The sequence below is a fragment of the Tursiops truncatus genome, chromosome 11 (assembly GCF_011762595.2).
Source record: "Tursiops truncatus isolate mTurTru1 chromosome 11, mTurTru1.mat.Y, whole genome shotgun sequence".
In the NCBI taxonomy this organism is placed as follows: Eukaryota; Metazoa; Chordata; class Mammalia; order Artiodactyla; family Delphinidae; genus Tursiops; species Tursiops truncatus.
This window is the reverse complement of record NC_047044.1, coordinates 46,733,127-46,760,207: the sequence shown is the minus strand read 5'-3', so window position 1 is coordinate 46,760,207 and position 27,081 is coordinate 46,733,127. Positions and strand designations below refer to the sequence as shown.

Genomic DNA, 27,081 nt, shown 5'->3' with positions numbered 1-27,081 from the left:
CTCTATGTCTTTTTCTGTTTATGCCTCTTTATTCTTTTACTTTTATTTCGGTGGAGTTTTGGGAGTTTCATTTCGGCGGAGTTTTTTCGGTGGACTTTTTGGAGGAAGGGAAATGTATGTTTTCTATTTCCTTATTAATAAAAAGTGAATAAATGATAAAGGACCAATTTGAGGAGAAAACATAAGTTTTCTAGTAAATAATAAAAACAGATTTCTCTCTTCATTGCATGATGTTGAAATCTTAATGAACCAAGAAAAATATGATAGCTTACTCTCTAGCAAGAGAATCAAGTGGAGGATGGTGGTGATTATATATAACTTAGAACCACAGAGTTTCTGAGCCATAAGAAACTTTTTGAACAGAAAAGGTAGCGTTTTTTTGAACAGACATTTTCACACTTAGTGATGGTACTCATTTTTTAAAATGAAGTTTTACTTGCACCTCAATATATAAAACAGAAAAAAAGTTATAAAATATTTCCCCCAGGCATTTAAAATTTTTCTTTTGTAAAACACCTGAGCTCCTTCCAAGAGCTTGGAGATTCCCCCGAGCACAGGTGGAAAACCATTGCTTTAGTGGTGACATTTTATACTGCTTTAGCCCAACCATCTCTCTGGCGTAAGTGCTTTGAGAATGTTAAGAAGACACAATAACGTTAATTAAGCTTTGTTGAGCACTCACTGTGTTTGGGGATGTATGTTGTGGGCTTTACACACAGTATCTCGTGTAATTTTCACTATGATGCTATGAGGAAGGCATAATGATTATTCCCATTTTATAGGTGAGGAAGTGGAGGCCTGAAGAGGTTAAGTACTTGTTCATGGATACACAGCTAGGAAGTGGAAGAGCTGGGACTCAAACCCGGGTCTGTTTGACTCAGAGCTCACTCAACACGACACTGGGCATGTTCTGGTGGGCTTTGGCCCCCAGGAGCACCTGGAACCCTCCCTAGGGGTGCTGTACACAGAGGGCTGCTACCAGTTTGTGAAAAAAAAATATAATGATGGAATAAGTTACAAACAAAAGGAATGCATGTCTCTAATCCTCAGGCAACGCCAGCTCCCAGATACCCCACCCTATTCTGCGTCAGACTCCAGCTCTCCTCCACAGGTCAAAGGTGAGTGGGACCCACCTCCCTCCCACACGTCTGGCACTTGCTTCTCTTCTTTTGGACTCTGCATGGTGAGAAAGATGGGCCTTTCTCACTTGTGTGTTTCCCCAGGTGCTTGCTGCCCGACTCTGACACCTGCCGCCGGGGGGATGCCAGCTGCTTTCCTCCTCTCAGCAGCTGCTCCTGGGATGCTGCCTGCACACCTGCCGCAGGGCTCGTCTGAAATGAGCGACTCTGCTCATTCCCACAGTGCCTTTCACAACTGCTACCCAGACGCCCGTCATCTCAGGACCCCTCTGGACCAGTCTGTGTCCTCCCATCTGGGAACTGGTTGTTCTTACCATCCGCAGCCTCTGTGCCACAGTCCTGGGTAAAGGGCAAGATATTTAGTTATGAAAGACCAGCCAGCCCCTCTACCCCGCAGTGCTGGTAAAGAGTGAACTGTGGAGTCCTCTCCAGGAGATGGCAGTGTTGAGACATATATCAGACCCCCAGTGCCCTTGGCTTCAAACCAACTTTTAATCAACAATCCACTGAACCCAAGGCCCTCATTCAGTGGAAAGCTAAAATGTCAGAAATGTATAGGGAGATTCTGGGTGCTGGAGAAAGCACTGTTTGCATTTGCAGCCTCAACTAGACCACTCAAGTGATTTGTGAATGAGCTCTCTGAAAAATATCTGTCAACTGTCTTAATTAATATTCTTTTCTTCTCTTTCCCTTCCTCTCCGCCTTCCCTCTCTTTCGTTCCTCCTTCTGGATCTAGAGGATGGCAAAAAGAGTAAAGGCCATCAAAAACTGTGATAAAATTCTATGTGAAAAACATTTTCAGGTATAAAATATACCCTTAGATTTTAAGTATCTTCTGTCTTTGTCTCAATGAGTCCTCTGCCTTTGGAAATGTTGTCAGTTTATTTTTCAAATAGGTGAATCCCAGATCCACTGGAGAGTGAAAAACTAAGCTTCAGACTAGTAGGGCTCATAGAATAGGAGCTTGCCCGTCCACTCCATGTATCCACCTGGTGTTGCAGACTAGTAGGACTCAAGGAACCTTAACTAACTAGAATGAGTCTTAGGAAGAGGCCCAGAGCAGAGTCCTGGGAAATTAAATTTGATTAACTTGGAGAGAAAAGAAGAATCCTAACCTTATTTTGGGTTCTTAATTTTAGACCCTCATTGCCACCGACCAAGAAGAGAAAGTGCACACAGGCGCTGGAAGACTCCGGGAACTGTCACGTGTGGGCCCACCACTCCAGACCAAGTGAGCCAATCCGGGGCCTGTCACTGCCATTAAATCATGGATTTTTCCCAGCCTTGCAGTAGCCCTACAAAATTAGTTTCTCTCTCACAGAAGGGCAATGATAGGCTCTGGGAATTTATTTCTTCCCTCTTGACATAATGTTTCATGCAGTGTTAGGTAGGGTCATACAGGTGCTCCTGGGAAGAGATGCCATTGTCTCTCTGGTGGAGATGAGATGCTGGTCCCTTCAGTTTTAGGGGCAATTGTGTCTCAGGGGACCAAGGCTCCAGGCCTGGGGAAGCCGTGCCGTGTGGCAGCACCTACAGGAGCCCGCTGGTGTGCTCGTTGCTTCGTTCAACTCAATCCTTCTCAACTCAGACGTGCACACATGTAATATGGGGATCTTGGTAAAGTGCAGATTCTGGTTCAGTACGCCTGAGGTAGGGGCTGAGATTCCGCATTCCTAACAAGCTCCCAGGCGATGCCCATGCTGCTGCCTCATGGGAGGGACTCGGAGAAGCAGGACTTTAGAGCAGCGGTCCCCAACCCTTCTGGCACCAGGGACCGGTTTCGTGGAAGACAGTTTTTCCATGCATGGCGGGTGGCGATGATGGTTCAGGTGCTCATGCGAGCGATGGGGAGCGATGGGGAGCCGCAGATGAAGCTTTGATCGCACGCCCGCCGCTCACCTCCTCCTGTGCGGCCTGGTCCCTAACAGGCCGTGGACCTTACCGGGCCGCAGCCCAGGGGTTGGGGACCCCTGCTTTAGAGGATTTCTCCAGGGCAGCAGGAAGGTAGAAAGTTGAGCTTCCCTAGCGCTTGCTTCCAATTAGCAAGTTCCCAGTAGATCTTTGAAATTCTGGAAAATCATTTTAAAAGTCTTTCAGCAGCATTATACGATGCCCAAGTGGTCAGCCCCCCTCATTCTTTGTCTTATATATCATGGGACATACCATGTTTTGAGCTTAGAGACCTGATCAAGTTGGGAACAAACTGAGGCTTCTGAGCCTGAAGGCTTGAACTTCTGAATCTCCAGAGTAAACGCTGTGACACTTATTAGGGGAAAGGAGAATCCTCCGTGCCAGTGCTATTAGCCACTATAAATACTTAATGTAGGCAGTGAGAATAGTGCCCCAAATACAGGGTACCAGGTCACATCTCTTTTACTCCCAGGCCTCAGCTTGGCAAGGATCCAAGATTTCCCTCTCAAGGCTCCCCTCCCTCTGTGGTCCCTACACTCCAGGGGTTTATGCTGCCTGGACAGGAGTTGCCCGTGGCTTTCTCCCCTGCTCCGGTTGCTGCCTTTGCCCTTCACAGCCACGTGATGAGAGCTGGTCCTCTGTGTCCTGTGGAGCCTGCTGGTCCTTTCAGGGACGTCTGGCCTCAGCTCCTTCATGGGCTGTGAGGGTCCTTCAGTGGACGATGACGTCACTTGGCCTTGTCCCACAGATCGTAACCCCCTGGGCATGCTGTGGTAGCACTGCACGGGGCATGCAGCCATTGTATAAACCAAACCTCTGCTGCCTTCTTATCTTTTGCATGGATCCACCATGGCCGGCAGCTGCTTGATTTTTCTTATTCAACCTCAGAAACTCAAAATGCTAATTCAAGCCTTGTTTCTGGATAATGTAGAGCTCTCCATCCACCTTCCTGTGCATGGTTACTCTAATTTCTTCAGGTATCCCTGCATCCTGCCTGCAGCTTCTTTATGCTTCTCAAATACAGAAAGCTGGGTAAATTTCTAGCCAGATGAGGGACCCATCTGTTCACTCTCCCACAGATGCAACAGCTCCCTGAGAGTACTGGGCAAGTCACCCAAACCTTCCAAGAGTTTTCTCATCAAACCAGTTTGCTCCTCAAATTCTCCTGGCTGTTTCAGAGTTAAGCTCCATCCTGTGATGATGTTCTGTGGCCTGTCCCTAGAGAGGGCATTGAGAACAGCCATAGAAAAGTAACTGAAATGTTCCAACAGATAGGAAATCTTGCATCCCTTGTTTAAATCCTATTCAAAGGTCACTGAAAAGCCACCTAAAGATAACTGGCTCCAGACAACAGTTCCAGAATGAAAAATGAGCAGGTTCCCAGGGGAATTAAAAAAAAAAAAAAAAACAATCCAAATGCCACGTTTTCAGCAGAAGTTCTCCAGTGGAGAACTCGTATTTGATGTTGCAGAGGCCAAGGGTTTTATAAAGGTCCTGGGGAAATGGCATACGGGTAGTGGAAGGAGGGGCTAGTCTTATGGGCAGGATTTTGATGGGGGAAGATGTTCTAAATCAATGAGTAAGACTTTTCCAGTGACCTTTTCCCCAGCAGTTCACTTTGGCCAAGGATGCCAATAACTTCCTTTATAAGGATCACAATGTAGAATTACTGGGTTGCTGGGGGCAAAGGTAAAATCTTGCCTAGAGAGAATGTAGCTGCTGGGCAGGCTCCTGCCAGCTAGCTGGTTCCTGTCCCCCCATGGTCTGGACCCCAAATACAAGAGGGTTCCTGGTCCCACCTGATCCTAACTCTAAATAAAAGAGGGCTCACAGCCTCAAATGGTTTGAACTTCCAATGCATGAGGGTTTTTCAGCCCCAGAGTCGTAGCTTTTGGTCCACAGTGAGAGGTGCCTGGGCTGAAGTCACACTGTAGAGTCAGGAAAAGCCTCATGTCTCCAGTAATCGGGGACTTTTCAAGCCTGACTTTCCTTGATTATCAAATGAGAATCACAATTTCTACTTCACCCATTTCCAAGACTTTTAAAAAAAGTAATGTATAAGAAAATATTTTGAAAGACATTCAAATGCAAGCTGTGAATTTTCTCCAAAAAGTTGGGACTTGGGCAGTTTGCTACCTTCATACTTCTGTTTCTCTCTTCTGTTACATTTTCTCAAGAAATCCTCACTGTAGCATGAAGAGAAGAGAAGGTTTGAATCCCATCTCTTCCACATAACAGCTGTGACACTGGACTAGTTATTTCAGGTCTTTGAACCCCAGTTTCCACATTTGTTAAATGGGATTAAGAATCCTTACCTTGTAACCACTTTATAAATCTGTTTGGCTGCATCTACTAAAACATATCCAATGACCCAGTGATTCCCCACCTAGGAATATACCTAACAGAAGTGTATACACATGCCCACTAAAAGACATCCCCCCAAATATTCATAGCAGCACTAGTTGTAATAGCCATAAACTTAAAGTAACCTGAATGGCCATCAGGGATAAACTGTGGTATATTCATGCAGTGGAGTACTATACAGCAATGTATATTCATGTAGTGGAGTACTATACAGCAATGAAAACGAACAGACTACTGCCATTTGCAACAACAATGAGTGAATCTCATAAACATGATGTTGGGCAAAAGAAGCCAACACATAAGAGTACATATCATATTATACCATTTCTATAAACTCCTCTATGGTTTGGATTTCAGAATAGTGATTATTCCTGGGCAGGAGAAAGTAGTAACCAGAAAAGGGCATGAGCGCTTCTTCTAGAGTGCTGGAAGTGTCCTATTTCTTGATCTAGTGGTAGTTACCTAGTATAATTCATTTTATAAGAAAGTATCAAATTGTGTACTAATGATCTGTGTACTCTCCTTCATATATATTATACTTTAATAATGAACGTTTATTGAAAAAAAAGGGATCCTTACCTTGAAGATGAGTTAACGAGTTGATGAGAAACTATGCCAAGTGTCTGGGACAGTGCCTGCAGCACAGAAAGCACACAGGACCAGTAGATAACATTTTTATTATCATTAATCTTGAGGTCCCAGATTGCCATCCCTGGGGCTCACCAGCTGATAGCTAGCTCCCAGGGAAGCCAGGACTATGTCAGTCCTATGGAATGGCTGCCCCGAAAATCTTGCTGCTGTGATGGGAAAGGTCTGGAAATAGCTTTATCCTTGAGGACAATGTCCCCTACCCACTGCCCACCCTCCCTACCAGCACTTGGAGGAGTGGCACTGACCTTTGGTTGATTCCCCTGGCGCCTTACTGCCATACTTGAGTAGGAAAGGGTCCCAGTTAGCTGGTGTTCACTCAGGCCCATGACATTAATTATTTCACATTAGATAGAGTTACTATGGAGGCCAAGAACAGAAGTACTTGCCAAGGCTTGTTAGGAATAACTGAGTCACCTGAGTTGAAACAGATACGTGTGATAATGACAGTGCCGCTAATACTAACCAAAGGCACCATTGTTTAAACTCTTACTGGTGGCAGACACTGTGCTAAGCACTTACCGACATGACTCGCTGAATTCCTTCAACAGTCCTGGGAGGCATCATATTGTTACTCACATTTTGCAGGTGAAGAAACTGAAGCCTAGAGACGTTAGACCATTTTCCTAATTGTGTAGCCAGTATATGTAGAGTTGTGATTCAAACCCAGTTCTGTCTGATTGCAAACTCCAAGCTCCTGAACTTCCTTTATCCTCTCTCCGCTGGAGGAGGGAGGAAGGAAAGATGGAAGAACTAGTTTCTCCCTTTCTCTGAACTTGGTATAAGCAGGCAAACCATGGAAGGTTTTTTGTTTGTTTTTAAAAGCTTTTGAGCCAGGTAACTTTTGGAGGAGTGAGGGCATGAAGAGCTACTTGCATTGCTGACCTCCTGTATCCTTTTTATTTTATTTTGGCTGCGCCGGGTCTTAGTAGCCGCACGCAGGATCTTTTTTTAGTTGCGGCACGCGGGCTTCTTAGTTGTGGCATGCATGTGGGATCTAGTTCCCTGACCAGGGATTGAACCCGGGCCCCCTGCATTGGGAGCGCAGAATCTTACCCACTGGACCACCAGGGAAGTCCCTGACCTCCTGTATTCTTAGCTGGGAGAAAGTTTTTCAGGATTTTGAGAAAATCCTTTTCCAAAACGGTTGTTTACAAAACCCCCCAAACAGATGTTCTGCTTAGGTGACAGGAAATAGTGATACCCCAAGAAAAACACAATTTCTGTGACATTTGGGATCCAAAGTAACCTGAGGCAGCTCTGCTATTTACTTAAGTCCTCAATAAAAGTATAAAGAAAGCAAGCTAGGTGAGTGAAGGAAAAACCAGCCACATGCCCCTGCATTTTCCAAGCTGTGGGCTAAGTGCACATGCTGTATAGAAGCTGGTGTCATATCCCGTGTTGTTGCTTACAGCCGACACCTGATCTTATGTACACACACTATTTCCCTTTCACTCCTGATATCAGGCATGAGTAAAGGTAGGGGAGCTCACAGAAAAGGGTAACAGCAAACATCCTAATGGAATTTACATAAACATCTGCGGTTGAATTGTACCATTTGGTACAATTAGACAAACTCAAATTAGACAAACAACTTGCAAGGATTATGCAAAAATAGTGGCTTGCACTTGTGAAATTGCTGTTATTGGACCATTTTTGAATACAAAAGTAGCAATTTCATATAGTTAATACTACCTTCTAACAAGATATTCTGTGTTACTTTATCTTGGTATGAGCTTTGAAAGTCCTTTCACTTGTATTATGATATTCTCTCTGCTTGTGTGATGTTGCAAGATGGGCAGGACACCTGTTTGAATTTCCATTTTGCCGTTGAGGGAATTAAGACACTAAGTGAATAACTCATCTAAGTTCAAAAAGTAGAGACCACAGAATCTTGGTGCCACAAGGGACCTATAATAGATTAGAGTGTATTGGTTGCAATTAACAAAAACAAAGAAAAAAAGGACAAAACCAAAAACAAAAAAACAAAACCCCTCAAACTGCCTTAAGCAAAAACAAAACAAACAAAAAATCAAAATGAGGGGCTTTACTGGCTCCTGTAACCCAAGATTTAGGAGTGGATCCCAGAACTCAAATCGTGCCATCAGGACTGGGTGCCCTTCACTCTCAACTCTGCCTTCCGCTGTGCTGGCTTCATTCCCAGACAGGCTTTTCCCTCATGTCCCAAAATGGTGCCAGCAGCTCTTGGGGATGTGACTTATAGGTTCAAACCTCATGGAAAAGAATCAGCATCTTTGAACTCGTCTCCCCTAACATGCTGAGATCCACTTTGCTTGGATTGAATTAGGCCATGTGTCTACCTGGTGCAATTACTGATGCAAATAATGAATGCTGTAGTTTGATTGATCGATCCTGCGTCCCCTCCCCTTCTCAGGCTGGGAGTGGACTGCACCTGAATCACACAAACTGGGAGTGAGGAGACGCCAGGACAGAAATGGGGTAGACGGATACTGAGGGGAAAGTTTCTGACAAGTGCTTGCCATGGTACCTTAGAATCACTGACCCCAAGCTGCTCATTTTACAGATGAGGAAACAAGGCCAGCCACATGCCCCCTGCCCCCCAACACTTGTCACTCCCCACACGGTCCCTCTGCCTCATACATGGCCTATGCATTAGCTCCATGCAGCTGTCGGTGAGTCTAGGAAAAACAGCCTCGGAGGAAAGATTTAATGCACTGATTTCTTTGCAGTGACAAGTAGGAGTCACAGCAGCGAAGTGCAAGACCATGACAGTGAGAGACAGAACATGATGCCTGTGGACCAGTGCTCTCCTGCTTTGAAGTGGCAGCCATACCGAAGCGTTCCTTGGCATAGTTTATTCAACAGTCAATATGAAAAACTGTAAGTGGCCTTAGGAACCCTGTGCTTGGCCGGAGAATGAGGGGAGAAAGGCAGTGCTGACTCTCAAAACCAAAGCCAAGTATTTGAGCTTTGATGCCACCCCTGATCAAATGGGATGCATCAGCCAGAAAGTGTGTCTTACTCCTTATATTTTGCATTTTAACAATAAATAGTTGGTTTTCTGGCCTTCAGGAATCCAGACCTGTAATTCTAACTCATAATTTACCCACTAAATGATGGAGGAAGAGGGAATCTTTCTGAGATCACATGCCCAGTTTAAACTAAAAGCTGGAAAATGGAGATTTCCCAAATCATTAACATTTAATCCTGCAGTTAGTTAAAAATCCCATAGAATAGTTTTGGGGGGCCACATTAAATTGTTAGCTGCCCCAACATCTATGCTGCAAATCAGTATTGTCAATTTATTGTCAATGCGGCCTGCAGCGATCATAGTTGATGGTGGCTTTATATTAAGAGACTGAAATCAAACCATACAAAATATCCTTAAAGTGGAAAATTTTCATCCTATTCTTATGCCATTATAGTTTCGAGAAATAAATGTGGACTTATGCATTATTGCTCTTAAACATCCTTCAAGCCTTCTCTTTATTCCTTAGGGTATAATTTACCTACCCAACTCTTCTAGAATTTTCATTGATTACAAATGCCTTCTTGAAACACTGAAGCGTGTTAATGGTTAAAGAATAGGATTTTCAATTAATAAACATAATATGAAATGAGAAACGCTGGGCTACAAACTTGAGGGTCTTCAGGGTTATTTTCCAAACTCAAATATAGCTTCATTAAGAGCAAAACGTATCACTAGGACTTTTATGTTGGATGAACTAGACAGAAGAAATCTTTTCCCTAAAATCTAAGGAGTTAAACAGACTTTGGGAGTTGGTATGTTTAATAGGAGACAAAAAGAAGCAAGTTGCTACTTGTTTCATTGAAATGTCACAACTTGTATCTTTGCCACTGTGTGCAATAGAAAAAGAAAGGAAGGATCCATAGATCTTGGTTTTGAGTCAGCCTTCATTTGATGATTTTTTGGCAATTCTTCCATATTCTATCCTAAGTACGAGTACCAAGGTATGAAACTGTCACACATATGCACAGTATTTTAATTGAAGCCTATAATGCTTCCTAGTCTGTATGTATTTGAGTTGATCAAGTTTTCAAGGTAACATTTATCTCTCTTCTTACTTGAGTAGGTTTTTTAAGTTTATTTGGACAGCCAATCTGTGCTCCACTGATCTGGAAAAAAAGGAGAACACAAGTAGTATCCACTCAAAGGTGTAGAGGGCAGATTTATTTTGAAGGCTTAGCCGTAATTCACTTTTCTTAAGCAAAAAAGGAAGGCAATATTCTTCTGGATTAGAACTCAGGCCATCTTGAATTCACTACTCACATCATTGAGACAGAAAATCACTTGTCTCTTCTTAGATTATTATGTCTAACTTGTTACAAAAATATCATTTTCCTAAATAACCTAAAAGCAATAAAGTTAGGGGATTAAAATTTTATTACATCTTTTTTTGGGGGGAGTGATATTTACAACATGTGTTAAAAAGAGCTTTAAAAAGGCCAGTTTAGTTGACTTTATAATTAACTTTTGATATCAAAAACAGAATTGCTACTCTTAGGTAGGTAGAATAGTTTCTATAACCAGAGATTTGTGTTTAAGATTCAGAATACTCTTCAACTGTATGTGTTGATTCAGTTTCTGCTTACAGCTGTCCCTCAATTTCGGGCTAATGCTCATATATGAGCTGCAAATCTTACCTTCTTTCCTTAGAGTTTTTGACAGTGAAACATGGAAGATCACAGAAAGATATTTCCTTTTATTTTTCTCAACCAAGACAGTTCTTACTACCCTCTGTAGTAAAATGTATACAATTCAATCCATCCAGCCTTTCCACAAGCAAATTACAGATTAGTTCTAGAAACCTGAGTCAGTATGAAGTTCCCAGATGGCATAAGACATGTGGTCTTTATCAAATTCTTCATTCAGTGGTTTTTGCCTTTGCTGCTGGCGGGCACTGTGGTTGTCGGGCCTTTGATCAGCATCTTGAGGGTAATCAATGACCTAGTGAGTTGATCCATTGGTGAGGTGCTTAACTTGCAAAGAATACAAACACTCTTTTCCCAGGAGACCCATTCATATTTTCTGTCTCTGAAATTAGAGGAAAATTTAGAAACTATATGTTGTTCATTAAATGGCAGCCATCCAAATTGAGATCCCAGGAAGCAAAGATCCACAGAGTGACCGAGAGCTAGCAAAGCAGTTGAGTACTGCCCTCCTCTGTGTGTTATCTGAGGAAGGAGCTCCCTTCCTGAGGAACGTTTAGGAAACTTGATGCATTAAAAATCATCAAGAGGGCTTCCCTGGTGGCGCAGTGGTTGAGAATCTGCCTCCCAATGCAGGGGACACGGGTTCGAGCCCTGGTCTGGGAAGATCCCACATGCCACGGAGCAACTGGGCCCGTGAGCCACAATTGCTGAGTCTGCGCGTCTGGAGCCTGTGCTCCGCAACAAGAGAGACCGCGATAGTGAGAGGCCCATGCACCGCGATGAAGAGTGGCCCCCACTTGCCACAACTAGAGAAAGCCCTCGCACAGAAACGAAGACCCAACACAGCCATAAATAAATAAATAAATAAAATTAAAAAAAAAAATCATCAAGATATGTTCCATATCTACAACATATATGGAAAAAATTACCAAAGGAGTTTTCAACTTCTGTATTTTCTTCTCTACTTGATAATGTTACCTGTTTAATAGGTTTTATTTTTACTAACATTTAAAAGTATTTAAATAAACATATAATATGCAAAGCATTGCTATTGAAAATGATTTGATAAAACAAATAAAGCAAGAGTCTGATCAGCCACCCCACCATCATCCCATTTTTTTTTCTTGCAGAAGTAAACAGCATAGTAGGTATTCAGTGCTATTACCAGATCAGGAAGATAAAAAGGAAATGACCGTACTTTAGTGAAAACATGTAGTCTGTAGTCAGTAGTCTGTCTGGCTCTGGTTACTCTGGTTTAAAGCTATTGCTGGTAGTTCTGACCAGTCTGCTTTTTTCATATGACTGCCAGGAGGCTGCACATTCATTCATCTGAGTGATATGCATTCATTCGTTTGAGTGTGGTGTTGCTGATGAAATTAGAGATTTTTTTTTTAAGGAGGAAAGAGATGAATTCTATCCCAGATATTTCATATGTCTGATTAATGTACTAGCTTCTCAACTTCTAGCCTCCTTCTTTCTATTGTACAGTGGAGTCAAATTAGAAGTCTAGGGAGCACAAAGGGAAAAGGCAGGCTGAGGAAACAATGCTTCCATTTGGCAGGAATTGTGCTTCTTCCTCGTGAACATAAAAAGCTGGGAGAGCGCCAGCTGTACTCGGAAATACTATTTTCATTTCCTTGGTGAAAATTAACGAAATTGATTAAATATAGCAACAGGTACTTTCCACAATATATTTTCCTGAAATGGTTGTATAATTAATATTGTTCATGAAAGAAAATGTGTAGAAAATATTTGTAAAACCGGTTTCTTCCTTCCACTTTTCATAGACCTGATATAGGCTATCGAGTTGTTACAGACAAAGGATTTAATTTTTCACCAGCAGATGAAGCTTTTGTTTGCCAAAAGAAGAACCACTTTCAGATCACCATCCACATCCAAGTTTGGGGAAGCCCAAAATTTGTCAAAACCCAAATGGGTCCAAAGCCAATAGAAATGTTCTACTTGAAAGCTTTTGGGATTAAGGTAAGTCTTTTATTTAGTTCAGTTTAACTCAGCCAGCATTTACTAAGTGTTCCAGTTGTCTGTTGCTGCATAACAATCTATCCCCAAACTTGGCAACTGAAAATAATCAGTCATTGATTTGGGTCACATATCTGTAACTTGGTCAGGGCTTGGCTCTGACAGCTCATCTCTGCTCAGGAGTCATCAGCTGGGGCAGCTCATCTGGGCCTGGATCCAGTTTCCAAGATGGCTCACTCACATGTCTGTCAAGTCTGTGCTGGCCATCAGCCAGGAGCTCACAGGGGGCTGTAGCTGGGAGGCCTTGGCTCTTCTCCATGTAGATTTCTCTGTGGGACAGCTTGTGCTTCCTCACAGCATGGTGAATGGCTTCTAAGAATAAAGGCTTCAAGGCACAGGAAATGAAAGCTGCCAATTTCTTAAGCCTGGGCTCAGAATCTGGCAGAACCTCACTTCAAACTACAGTTTTAAAGTCTTTTAGTGTATAAATCTTGCACTTCTTTTGCTGAGTGTAATTGTTTTATTATTTTTGATGCTGGTGCATTTTCACATGCAGTAAGTTCATAGTTTTCACCGAAATCTCAAAGAGGTCTCTAACTTAAAAAAGCCAAGCTAATCTAGTCAATGCCCCCCCTTTTCCAGTTTAACAGAGGGGAAAACCAGGCCCAGTAAAGTCACACAGTTCATCCAAAATATTAAATGATAGAGCTGGGATTAGAATGCAGGTAGGATGACTTCTGAGTGATCAACGAGTATTTATTACATTATTACCTGAGATCCAGCTCCTTAGGGTGAGGAACATCCATTACCTGCATATTTTTTTTCTGACTTGGGCTCAGGCACTGAGTCTCCCAAAGTGGGGCTTGACTGCTGAACACGCCAGCTGATCTTGCTCCAAACCAAACCAAAAGAAAATAACAGACAACAATGAAGTATATTTTTCTGAGTATGGAATTAATATGAGTCCATTGTGAACATTATGGAACATAATAGAAAAGTATGAAGAAGAGTAAAATTCATTCATATTTGAGATCCACCACTTGGTAGCCTAATTTTTCCTCATTGTTTTCTATTATTAAAATTACTCTCATATTAATAATATTATACTGTGAAAATGGCATTATATAATATCATTGAAGTCTATAAAATATTATTTACAAAGATGATATGGTTTTCCATTATATCGAGATACTACCATATTCCTGTATTATTGTAAATTTTGTTTATTTCCAATTTTTTATTGTCATTGATAAAACTGCAGTGAACATCCAGGTACATCCATCCTTGTATGAGGATAAATTCCAAAAGAGGGGTTGCACATCGGACATAGGATCGGTATTAAAAACACTTGATGTTGGTGGCCCAGTTGCTTTCCAGAAAGACTGTTACTATGCAAATACCTACAAACCATATGTGATAGGGCAGATCTCACCAGGCCCTTGCCACTGTCTTCACTAATAACAAGAGTTTGTAGCAACTACTGAATAAATGTCATTCCTATATTTTATTTATTTTATTGTTTTTTGTTGTTTCTTCTTATTCGAATGCAAGCTCTGCAAGGGCTGGGATTTCTGTTAGTCTCGTCTTCTCATCTGTAATGCCTAGAGCAATGCCTGCTGCACAGCAGGTGCTCAACAAGTATTTATAAAATGAATGACTGACTGAATGAATGAGTACATGTATCCTTTGAGCTGCCTTGCTCCTGTGTTTTAGTAGACCACTCTATATTCCCTGTTTACCTGAAATCCTCTGTTGTCTTGTGTTTTCTTTGTTTAGTTCTACAGGTATTTGTTTCTTTTCTCACCAATAACGCACTGCTTTAAGATGCCCTACATCCCTTCAGCGACTTGTCCCTCCTGCAAAGTGCCTAAATTGATGCCTTGGGAAACTTTAAGTATTTGAAAATTATTTACTAATGAACTTTTTAATTAATAAAGAAATTATTAATTACTTTTTGTTGTTCTACGCAGGTAGAGGCCACCAATCAGATAATTGCTATTGAACAGTCCCAAGCAGATAGAAGCAAAAAGATTTTCAATCCTGTTAAGTAAGGATTTCTTTTCTGAATTCCCTTGTGAATGTTTTGGGAAGAAGGCCTATTGCCAAATTTATTTTGTTTATTTAAAATGAATTCTGCTGTAGGAACTAAATTAGTAATATGTTAATATTATGAACACATGCTTATCAACAAAAGTAGGTAAAACCATTGAAATAATCGCAAAAAAAGTCTTATAAAAAGCTCCACTTTGGGCTTCCCTGGTGGCGCAGTGGTTGAGAGTCCGCCTGCCAATGCAGGGGACGCGGGTTCGCGTCCCGGTCCGGGAAGATCCCACATGCCACGGAGCGGCTGCGCCTGTGAGCCATGGCCGCTGAGCCTGCGCGTCCGGAGCCTGTGCTCCGCGACGGGAGAGGCCACAGCGGTGAGAGGCCCGTGTACTGCAAAAAAAAAAAAAAAAAAAAAGCTCCACTTTAAGGTCATCATTATTTATATGATCATTTATTACTGACAACCTTGCTAACAACTTTGGTTCCTGGAGATAGATTATGATTAGATCTTTCTTTTAATTTTTCATTTAAATCAGCATGAGGCTGATTGAATTGATTTCAAGGCTCTGGATCCATGCTGTGCTTACAATTCATTTTTTCTTGTTTTTTTTTTTTAAGCAGTGTTGATAGATTGCCTAATGGGTTCCAAAATAGAAAGCATACAGGACTGGGATTATTCAAAACAATGTGGTGGTCCAAAGCAATATGGCAGTAAAGCAAGAGGTTGCCCTACAGAATGAATGGGATTTGCTTTTCGACTGATTTGGCTGGGATGATTTGACCCTGAGTCAATCCTATTTGGGGGAAGAAGATGGTCTTACAGCCTGGACAGGCCAGCGGGAGCTCAGCCTGAAGCTCAAGCAGGAGCCGCAGTACAGACAGCTCTGCTCTGGCCTGGTACATCCGGGTCTCCCTCGCTGCGAGGCTGTGTGTGCTCTTCCTTGGGAGCACGCTGCCTTCCACAGCCAGGTCAGGAGAGGGCAAATACGTGAAGGAGATGCGAAGGAGTTCATGAGGAGCCTAGAGGAACCGCTTCAGTCAGGAGGCGAGTGTTCTAGCAACTGTGGCACAGGTGAAACAGCTTTTCTCCTGTTGTCATGGTCAAAGAACCCATCTGTGGGAGCGTGCGACCCTTACGAGTCTGAAACTCCGGGCTTGAGCTGCTGCTGGATGAACGTTTCTAACTATTCAGGAATTACTCCCTGGCAGCCATTCCTGACCAGGCTGTGGGTACTTTACTAAAAATCAGTGTCCTGCACAGTGTGATGAGAGCAGGGGACTGAACATACCTGAGAAGCTAAGAATGAGTCCGATGTGATCAAAGACTTTGTGTTCTCTTACAGTCTCTCGATATTTTTGTTGTTTGTTTTAGAATCGACCTGTTGGCCGACCAGGTAACCAAAGTAACGCTGGGCCGGTTACACTTCAGCGAAACCACGGCAAATAACATGAGAAAGAAGGGAAAGCCAAACCCTGACCAGAGGTACTGGCGTGGTGTGTATGCCTCAGGCTGGCTGGTTACGTTACCTGATGGCCCAGGGCCCTCCAGCAGCCCCTCTGATCCCGTTGGTCCTACCAGCCAGCAGGCCGGGCCTCCCTCAGTTGCTTCCCTCCCTTCTCTGACTCTTTCCGTTTGTTGACCCATCTCATTTACCCTTAGACATCTTTCTTCTTCCATCCTCACTCCCCACAATGCCTCCTCTCCTGCCCAGCGCCCGGTCATCTTGTCTTTATTCTCTCCATGATCCTCTAGAGGGACCATATGTTCATGTCTCAAGGCTGGCCGAGAGTTGAGGATTGACTGCATTTCTTGAGAATTCTGTGTGCTGGCCACTAGTTTAATGACCTGAGCCCTGCAGCTCTGCTGTAGCATTTTTTTGAAAAGAAAATAAATTTGCATTAATGATTTATACCTGTGGTTCTCATAATGTGGTCCCAGGACTAGGAGAGATGGCATCACCTGGACACTTACTAGAAATTCAAGTTGTCAGGCCTCACCGAGAACCTACGGGATCGACAACTAGGGGTGGGGTCCAGCAATCTATATTTTAACAAGCTCCCAGGTGATTTGATTCATGCAAGTTTAAGAACCACTGGTTTTAGAACATAGGTTTTGGAGTTGGAGGGAATTGAGTTTGAATATTTCATACTGCCATTACTAGCTGGGTGACCCTGAGCATGGAACTTAACCTCTCTGAGGTTTCCTATTCTGTAAAATGGGGACAATATCCATATTTTACTCCAATAAGGTTGTTTCGGGGTTCTAAATGAAATAATATAGATAAACTGCTTAGCCCAGTGCATGGCACATTTTGAGCACCCAGTAGATGATGGCTAATCATCATCATAACAATTACTACTATTACTGACTTACTTTAGATAAAGGGGAGAACTCTTGCCCTCCAGGGATTAGAGACTTTAGAGTGTTACAGAAGTTGGTGAAGTGTTGTTTTTTTTTTTTATGCAGTTCTTAAAGCAAAAGCTTTTCTGATAGGGATAGTTTTTATTTTGACTTTCAAGAAATGGTCTAATAAGGACCTAACTGTATATAGCACAGGTAACTCTACTCAGTACGCTGTAATGACCTATGTGGGAAAAGATTCTAAAAAAGAGTGGACATATGTGTATGTAGAACTGATTCACTTTGCTGTACACCTGAAACTAACACAACATTGTAAATTAACTATACTCTGATAAAGTTTTTTTTTAAAATGCATCATGCTTTATAAAAAAACAAAAAGAAATAGTCTTATCTTAAAAATGTCTCATCAATGGTACACATGAAGAAGCAATTAAAATCACAGTGAGGGGCTTCCCTGGTGGCGCAGTGGTTGAGAGTCCGCCTGCCGATGCAGGGGACACGGGTTCGTGCCCCGGTCCGGGAAGATCCCACATGCTGCGGAGCAGCTGGGCCCGTGAGCCATGGCCGCTGAGCCTGCGCGTCCGGAGCCTGTGCTCCGCAACGGGAGAGGCCACAACAGTGAGAGGCCCGCGTATCGGGAAAAAAAAAAAGAAAAAAAAAAAAAGTCACAGTGAGGAAGGTTGCCTTGATAACAATCGGAAGGGAGGGTTCTGGTCTTTGACTAAAGTCATGGCCAGAGGATGTGAAAGGTGCAGTTTCCATGGCCAAGAGCAGATCAGGGTGGAAGGAGACTGTGTGGCCGGGCAAGCCCTGCTGGGTCACCATCCATTATGGCCTAGGATGTGTGGCTTGGATGGCTCTGGACAAGGGGACCTGGAAGGTGGCTTTTTGTTGTGCAAGTGCGCGGCGGCAGTGCTGTGTTGAGGGCCCAGGAATGCAGTAGAGTAAGGTCTGCACCAGGCCAGCGCAGATGGGCTGAACCCAGGCCCCCAGCAGGATGTCCGCTCAGTGAAGGCTGCTTTGGGCCTGCAAAACAGCTCACACATCCCTCAAGCCGGGCAAAGGGCAGACCCAGAACAACAGCGAGTGAATCAACTCCTCTCTGGTTTCGCAGGAGGGGCAACTTAGAGCAGCAGAGAAACTCTTTAAATACGCGAACCCATCTGGGTAAATTCACTCTTGATTAACTGTTGGGTGGCATTCGATTGCACAAGTTATGTCTCTGTTTCCTGATGTGTTGGCATTGGTCTGCTATTTCTGAACTAGATACTTCATGTTGGTGGTCGGACTGTATGCTGCTAACCAAGACCAGTTCTACCTGTTGTCTGCTCACGTCTCTGAACGGATCATTGTAAGGGTAAGCTCAGTTCTTTGACTTTTCTGGATCCCACCTGCTTTTTCACCTGTAAGTAGAGTTTGCATATTCAGTGGAATGCATGAAGTATGCAGTTTCTCAATTGCCAATGATGACAAAGATAATGATAGCAATAGCAGATACTGTTATTTTTAGTTTTTACGCAGTGGTTCTCAACCAGAACTTTTGTCTCCCAAGGGTCATTTGGCAACATCTGCAAACATTGTTGGTTGTCACAGCTGGGGGTGCTACTGGCATCTAGTGGATAAAGGCCAGGGATGCTGCTCAACACCTTGTGATGCACAGGACAGTCTCCACAACAAGGAGTTATCCCTCCCCAAACGTCAGTAGTGCTGCAGTTGAGAAAGTTTTTACAGTATGTTCTAGGCACTGGGCTAAATAATTTCTATATGACATCATTTTACATTGTTTCATTTTTACATCACATTCTTTATACCCAGAGAAGCTAAGGCTTAGGAGGAAGAGACAGTCATCCATGAGCACAAAGCTGATAAATGATGGAGCCCAGGTTATAACCCAGTTCCTCTGACCCCAAAGCCCACAGGGTAGGGAAAGAGGTAGGAAGGCATTCCATGCCCCAAAGTGATTGGTGGCCCCAGGGACATCTGGGCCACTGCGCAGCACAGAGTAATGGCTCAGCACGTTTTGCTGAATGAATGATTGGTCACAGCTGTGGACGGGAGCTGTTGGCAGCTGTAGCAGCATCTGTCAGGGGCCGGGCCAGCCGGCACAGAGAATGCCGGGGCCATGAGGTAACAGGTGAGCACAGGCCTGGCAGCCCTGGGAGGGACTGCTTTGTTATGGATCTTTGAAGTGGCACCGGGGGGCATGCACGCTCCAGTAGGGAAAATGGTTTACGATGGGCACGTCCACTTACATGGCTGTTAAACTTTGGCCTGGGGACAAGATCTGCCCATCTGGGGAAGTGAGTCTTCCCTTGCTTGCCTTGAGCTATTCTGAAACAAAGGACCCTCTGTGTAATTCTTCTAGTCAATAAAAAATAAGGCATCTGTTAGTGGAACTCTTGACACTGCATCTCAGAGTTTCAGTGGAAGTAAAGTAATGATGGAAATGAGGTAAAGCACTGATGCCGAGGGCCGGTGATGTGCCTGCCCGCATGCACGCCCTGGGCTGTGTTTTTACGGGGCCTGATCTAAGCTGTGGCAGAACAGCCTCCCTCGCGGCAAAGGCAGGTGGGGTCCCCTCCTTTGGTCATGAGCCGAGGGCAGAGGTTCCTGCCCTTCCCTCAGAAGGGGTCAGAGGGGTCTTTGACGCCTTGCCTGATGTAATCTGGGATTGCTTTGCTGCGCTAACAAATCCGGTTTAAGTCAAGTCTGGAAACCTAGGTTGCTTACTTTTTCTGATTCCTCACAGGAAGGAATAAAGACAGACAACGCCTTTCTTTTCAGAGTTAGGGTAGATTGGATATCATGAAAGTGCCTCTCTGAGCTGTGGAATTCATGCTTGAGTCAGGCAGTCTGCTAGTCACCTGCATACTTAAATAATTTACCTGGTGTTGAGGTTTCTCCATTTCCTGCTGACAGCCCCTGCAAAGCTATACTTTGGCTGCCGTGCGAGTCTAACAGCAGCATCGTGAGAGGGGCCACACCCCTGGACGTTCTGTTACCAGCACTCTCTGTTAACGGGCACCTTCTCGTATCCAAAGCACAATAATTTCACTCATAATGATGACTTTGAGAAGTTGAAAGTGTCTGCAATTTATGTTAAGTATGAATACTAAATAAATAAATAAATTAGTATAGATTTGGTGTCATATTATTCACTACGTTTTTATTTTTTTAAAATGATTGTATTCCAGATTCAATGGCTTTCTTCCAGCCATAATTTTTGGTTAAAGGGAATACCCTATTCTATATGTGTGCTGGGTAACACAAGGGTTACCTTGACAACAATGAGGAAAAAATGATAGTAATAATATCTTCCCCTCAAACTGGAAGTATCTTCTTGATATTATTTCATTCTAACCCCAAAACGCTGAGTGAAAATGAATGCAGACTTTTGAATTTGTTTAATCATATAATGTTTAAACCAACCAAGAGAAAAACTGAATTTAAGAAATGGCATTATTGGTCGAATCAGTGAGTTTTAGAAATGTCCCCAGAGCACACGTCTTGCCCCTGAGATTCTAGAGGGCACTAAACAGGTATATGTATCATGGGTTGAGCAGAGGGCAGACCAGTCTACATTCTATAAAAAAGATAGATGTGCCCTCTTGGGTCACGGTCTGGGTCTGTTAGTTTGAGTTCTAGAACGAAGGAAGAAAAATGTGACAATTAAGACATTACAAGACCTGACCACATTACATGGAGACCTGCAAATTGCATTCAGCAGATCCAGATTCATTTTGAGACCTAAGAGTCATTTCTCCCCATAGCAGAAATTAACATAAGGGCAATTGTATGAAGGCTGGAGTAGATGAATTTTAGGGCTGCAGGAGGGGTTCAGGAGACCAGGCTGGTCAGAATTCTCCTTGGAGAGAGAATGGTGGGCAGGACCCAGCAATTATTCATCCGGGTTGTCAATCAAAACAGCTTTGGAAATATATTTTGGTCCCATACTGTAAACTGACCAATTTAATGGAAATTAAAATTTACTCCAAAGAACAGATTTATTTCCCAGGTCTTTGTTTTGGGGAGCATTCCCCAGCAGGATTCCTTCAGATTCTCCTTGTTAATGACTAGGCTTCCCTTCAGCTCTACTTCTCTTCTAAAACACATAATTAAACCTGGTTTGAAGCAGGAGGGATGATTATTTTTGTCTGCCTTTGTCTGCCTTTCAAAGACACGCCAGGGTTTCCTAGTTTTGAACACTAATAAATTATTCCAGTTATCTTCCAGAATAATAGAAATGGGAACGTCCCCCAAAAGTCCTCCTTTATTGCTCTGCAACCGCAGGGTCGTGAAGGTGGGAAACCAACACCAAGGGCCAGGAGAGACAAGGGAAGCGATGCAGTTGCAAGGATGGCAAGGTATGCGGGGAGAGCAGAGCCATTTCAGGTGCCATCTCAGTTTTCACTGGCTCTTGCCCATTTCTGACCACAAATCTCCCTTCCCTTTCCCAACACACTAGAGCTACACACACACACGCACGCACACACACGCACACCTCCTCTGGAGTTCAGTTGAATTTTTATTTACCCAAAGGAATCAGTGTGTGGAGCAATGTCTGTTTCACTCTGCAGTTGGGATTCAACAGAACCGTCTACTAACTATGAAAGGGGTAACTCATGACCCCTTTCATAGTAGTAGCAGGGAAGTAGTGTATGACATAAAGAAGTCCTTCTTAAACTTTATGGAGAATAAGAATACCCTGGAGAGCTTGTGAAAACACAGATACCTGGGTCCCACCTCCACAATTTTTGATTCAGTAGGTTGGAGATGTCTGAGAATATGCATTTCTAACAAGCTTCCTGGAGACGCTGATACTGCTGGCCTGTGGACCACACTTAGAGTAGCATCGGTAGATAGCATTTCTAGGCCCATTTTCGATAGTCTTTGCACAAGGTAAAAGAATGAATTTCTTATGAACTGCCTTCCTCAGCTCAAGCTTTCCTATTATGCTCTTTGACTGCTCTTCAGAAGCCCAAACAATGGTAAAGCAAAGAAATTCCAGCTTTCCATTCCAAACTTGAATGGCCTCAAATTACTACTAGTGTTTCCTATTCCAAGCATCTGCAGGGGGCACCATTTACATTGTATTCTTTGTGAACAGAGTTCCCTTGGAATTGTGCAGCTCTGCAGATGCGTTACTGAGAGCAGATTCATTGAGTGTAGGTTGAATGGTTGTTACTCTGCACAGCAGAGTGTGTGGAGGATGAACTTGAGACTATGCATCCTCATTTTTACGAAGTGTTCGTGCATACGTGATTTCATTTAATTCCCACAGCCCTGTGAGAGATAGGTAAAGAAGACACTATTATCTTTATTCTTCAGGGGAGAAAACTGGTACAGAAAGGTCAAGTAACTGTCCCAAAGTCACACAGCTAGTTTGTGTCACAATATAGACTAGAATGTTCGGGTCTTCCCTAAATATATGAGGCTGTGTGATAAATAATAAAAGTATTTTAGAAACTGTAATTCATTCTGATGTTTGATAGCAATTAACCACTATTGGGCCACATCTGAACACAACTTCATGACTCCAGAATGTTTTTCTGTGATTCCATTTCAGTTTGCTTTGACCCATTAACATTCTGGATACCAGAGAAGGGAAATAAGTTCACACATTTTATAATAACATTTCGCATTACTGATGAGGACTCCTCCTTAGGGCTCTATATTTAAACCATTGTAGATATGTGACCCTTTCCAAAATGATTTGAATATGTTTTAGAGATTTGAGTTTTCATTTGATGAAATCCAAGTGAGATGGTTGTAATTGTTCCCCAAAATCGAATCTACTTATATCCGCTGTTCCAGTACTGTCAGGTTACAAACAGGATAATAATTATCCCAAAGCTCATTAAGAAAAAGAAAATCCATCACTGTCCTATTCTCTTCCTTGAAGTGGCTCATTATGTTCAGAGCAGAGGAAAATGCATCAACATTTTATATGGCATACCTTTGGATTTAGTTGATTGCTCGCTATAAAAGGATTTGAGTCAAAGCCAATTTGCCATTCACCACCAAGGAGGCTCTAGGGATCTTGCGGAAAAGCTCTTTGTTCAAGTGAATTCACACAAAATAATGTTCAAAGTTGTTACTTTATATTCTTTCCCTGCTTTTGTCTATCCAGTGTCAATAGTTGAGTCTTCCAAGCAGCTCAGGGTTCAGACAGGTAGGAATGAAACAGGAAGTTGCACACACCTAAGTTTTTTAACTGAACCCAAACTTAGATCTGAACTTTGAGATTTCTTTTAATTATTATTTGTAAATTGGTAACGCATGCCTATGGTAAAAACATTCAAATAATACCAAGAGAGTAAGAGAAGGATAGGTCATAATTTAAAAAACAAATTAATTTCGTTGTGAGGATTTTGGTGGATTCATAGATCCCTACTTAAAGATATGTGGAAATATATTCAGTGGCAACAGGGAAATGGGGAGGAGGGAAGGCAGTACAGTGGAAAATTCTTTGGCAAAAAAAATTTATTTAACAGTAAAATCTCCAGAACTTTCTCTAGTCGAATAGATTCACTTGGATTTTCTTTGAAGACTGCATTTGGCCAGGGCTTTTTTAGGCAATACCACAAAACTCAAAGTTAGAATCATTATTTAATCATCAAAGGAAGCATAATCGCAGCTCTAGAACTCATTAGCTTTGTGGCCTGGGGCAATCTGTTTATTCTTTCAGAGTCTCAGCGTCAGTAAAAGGAAGATAATGGTCCTTTCGCATGGAATTGGGGTGTGGATTAGCACACAGCAGATGCAGCTGTTACAGTTCTTCTGTCAGAATCATCTGTGTTTAGGGAATAGCTGAGGTGTACTAAATATATTTGTATTGTCATTTGCTTGTCAATTGTGTATGAAATCATAAACATGAAGGTGTTTTGAAACTATGGAAGGGCTAGCTAAATGCAAGGGTTTTTTCTGAAATTATCTGAGCTTTAATAAACTTGTGAGATTTTCTGATGTAATATTCTGGTTTTAAATCATTATTATTATTCTCCCTGAAAAAATACTCATTTTGAGTGTTCTTCTTCTCCTTATCATCCACCTACTATAACTGACACATTCTCAATTCCATATAGAGACTGGACATTGCAAACCAAGACACGCTGAGCTTCTGCTGGTGGGGGCAGAACAGTTAGGGGAGTCTCCCTGGCTCTCCTGGGGTCACAGTTATTCGGATATGTCAGAGTGTCCCATCCAACATGTGATTCTCAAGTGAAAGACTTGGCTAACATTCTGTTTTCCTTTGAGGAATAGAGCGATCATCTATTCCTGCATCTATAACTTTAATTGTAATATATTTATGTATTTTCTCCAGGCCTCCAACCCTGGGCAATTTGAAAATGACATTGATGCATTATGGCAGCGAGGACAAGTTCCAGAATCTGTTGTTTGTCATGGTCGAGTGGGCATAAACACAGATGCACCGGACGAAGCCCTGGTTGTCTGTGGCAACATGAAAGTGATGGGGACGATTATGCATCCCTCTGACAGCCGGGCGAAGCAGAACATCCAGGAGGTGAGCGCGGGGCGGGCCTCGGACACCTCCTCTGACACCCGAGTCAGGAGTTCTGGGCCCTCCTGGCCCCCGACACGCCTGGCACAAGGCATCTCTCCATGTCACCTGTTGGTGTGAGACGAACATGCTGCTTAACAGTTAGAGGTGTTGGAGTCGTTAGGCATCTCTGCTGAAACTGTAAAGCAGTTCATACCCAAGCGAAGGCACTTACCTGCCGGGAGCAGTGGCCGTGGCAGCACAGCACTGGCTTCACAAGCAGGAGATCTCTGAGTTATTTCCCACAGGCCGTTGCCTTTCCATTGTCAACTGCTGGAGCTTGCCTTTTCCTTTCCATCTCCAAACTTCCATCTCCTTGTTCATCTTTCAAACGCTGTCTCAGTCCAGTTCCTGCCCATGTTTCTCCTGGACCTCTCCAGCCCCTTCCTCCCGGAGTCCCTGGCACCAGGCCTGCCAGCCACTGTCTTCCCCACTCAGCATCCTTCTCTGAGGAGCAGTTAGAGAAACTCCACCTCCTCACGCCTCACTCGGGCAATCCCATTTCCCCAGGTTACGGGTCAAGACTTCCTCCTCCTGCGGGGAGGCAGGCGCCTAGTGGCAATCAGAAGTCAGGCCCCGAAACCAGGAGGCTCCACTTCGGACTTGCCTGGATAAAACGCCTAACCTCGCCGAAACTCAGTGTCCTTATCTATAAGATGGAAACGGTGCCTCTCTGCCTGGACCCACAGAGTCTTTAATAATTTTTAACCCATCGAGATACTAAGTACTGAATCATCTCCGAAAGTCACAGCTGCTATGAAGACCTAAGGGATCCCGATGACGATGCCAGGTCACTCCTGGTTCCACCATTCAGTTCTGTGTCCCATTCAGTGCTTCTGCCACCTCCCCACCTTGTCACTCACACTGCTTCTCCTGTAAACATTTTCGAGGCGGGGTGGCAGAATAGTTTTTAAACCTCCTTTCCTTATTCTTTCTTAGTTAATAGGAGACTTAATCTGTAAATCATTGGCCATTCTTCCAGACTGCATTCCTTTCCCAGTGCAGATCTGCACTGGTTTTTCTAAACCAGCCAAGGAATGTCCTCGTTGGCTGAGAGGATTCCAAAGAATGGTTGTAATTGTAGACTTTTATACTGATCGCGAAGCTGCGGTTCGTGTTCGAAGAGCTGTGACCTCCTAACCTGATGGGAACTCTCAGGGCTAGAAGGTTCTCACATACATTTCAAGATACAAGTCTTAGATACCGTGCCTCTGCCTTTTAGAAAGAAATGAACTGGCTGTGTTTCAGATCACACCAACTTAAACTTATCCTTGCAACTGGCTATACAATTCTCCACCAGGCCTTATCTAAATGTAAATGGAAGATGACAAGTGGGGAAAGTCCTCCACCACCACTCCTGCCACCACTGGGCTTTCCCCAGAACTTCTTTTACTAAATGTCCTCAAATGGTGTTCCTTGGTTTGAAGAAAACATATTGTCTCAAAATAACAAGGTTCCCTAGAACTTCTCAAATCCCTCTAGGAAGACTTCTCCATGAAGTGAAACGTCACTTAATCCAGGCTCTCGACATGAAGTTCCTGTATCGCCTTCCTGCTCACAGAAGCAGGAGGAAATAAAGAGGAGGTGGTCTCTGGTTAGAAGGCAGAGTTTTAGTCCTGATCCTGGCACCCACTCGCCCAGGAACTTTGGCCCAGACACGCTCTATGACTCTACTCTTCTCTGAACAGGGAATGCCCATATTTACTCACGTTAAGAACTTTTTCTAAGCTCATATACGGGAAACATTTTTTAGCTGTATAAGGCTAAGCAAATAGATATTACTATTATTTACTTGCAAAAATGCAAATTACATGTAATTCATCTATTAAGTTATTTCACATTAATATATTTGTCCTTAATAATTTGTCCACATTTATGAAATACATGTTTCTAGAAATCTTGTCTATCCTATTCACCATTTATTACAGACAAGAGACATGATGGTAATGTTGATGATGGTGCTGACAGATGTGTGAACTTCATCTTCACCTCTCTCTGACTCAGTTTTTCCAACTTTTAAAAGAAGGCCATTCTTCCAAATGTGCTGGGAAGTGAACCTTTGGTTGACCTGATTGCAAGCGTAGGACTGGAGGCATTTCCCATCAAGGACGCACGGCAGCCAGAGCTGGCTTCTGAATTAGCTGCTGTGAGACAACTGTAGTGGCCAAACATGTTGCCTGATACCGTGTCGGGAGGATGAACATCCGTTGCTGCCGTGCCTGACCCTGCGTCTCCTCGCTCAAGGCAGCGAACGTGGCTTTGCCGATATTAAGCACACAAGCACTCTGCGTGGAGAGGCCTGGAGGAGATCTCTGGGGCTCATCTGGACACACATCTAAGACACAGAGACAATAAAGCAGATATGACTGAAACCTGTGAAACGGAGGCACTGGGAAATGAGGTCAGCTTCGGGG

General features: G+C 43.3%; 2 protein-coding genes and 1 long non-coding RNA gene across 5 annotated transcripts in view; 1 reads left to right on the top strand and 2 right to left on the bottom strand.

Moving 5' to 3' along the window:
- MYRFL (myelin regulatory factor like) overlaps positions 1-27,081 on the top strand; it is a 119,043-nt gene that overhangs the window by 48,721 nt on the left and 43,241 nt on the right. Inside the window, exons 4-12 of the mRNA XM_073789228.1 lie at positions 1,051-1,118; positions 1,224-1,482; positions 2,279-2,370; positions 8,774-8,924; positions 12,506-12,701; positions 14,669-14,745; positions 16,117-16,227; positions 18,373-18,463; positions 24,431-24,631. Coding sequence (XP_073645329.1) covers positions 1,051-1,118; positions 1,224-1,482; positions 2,279-2,370; positions 8,774-8,924; positions 12,506-12,701; positions 14,669-14,745; positions 16,117-16,227; positions 18,373-18,463; positions 24,431-24,631 — 1,246 coding nt within the window. The remainder of the gene's footprint in view (positions 1-1,050; positions 1,119-1,223; positions 1,483-2,278; positions 2,371-8,773; positions 8,925-12,505; positions 12,702-14,668; positions 14,746-16,116; positions 16,228-18,372; positions 18,464-24,430; positions 24,632-27,081) is intronic.
- Positions 10,754-18,465, bottom strand: LOC141275933 (uncharacterized). Its single transcript, XR_012324625.1, has 2 exons — positions 13,470-18,465; positions 10,754-11,100 (listed from the first exon to the last, which is right to left on the bottom strand). It is a non-coding gene; the product is annotated as an uncharacterized lncRNA (long non-coding RNA).
- The window catches only part of LOC141275931 (uncharacterized), a 247,128-nt gene continuing 244,668 nt past the window's right edge, over positions 24,622-27,081 (bottom strand). For all 3 annotated transcript variants that reach the window (XR_012324620.1, XR_012324621.1, XR_012324622.1), the window contains one exon: positions 24,622-27,002. The gene's annotated coding sequence lies outside the window, so the exon portion shown is untranslated. The remainder of the gene's footprint in view (positions 27,003-27,081) is intronic.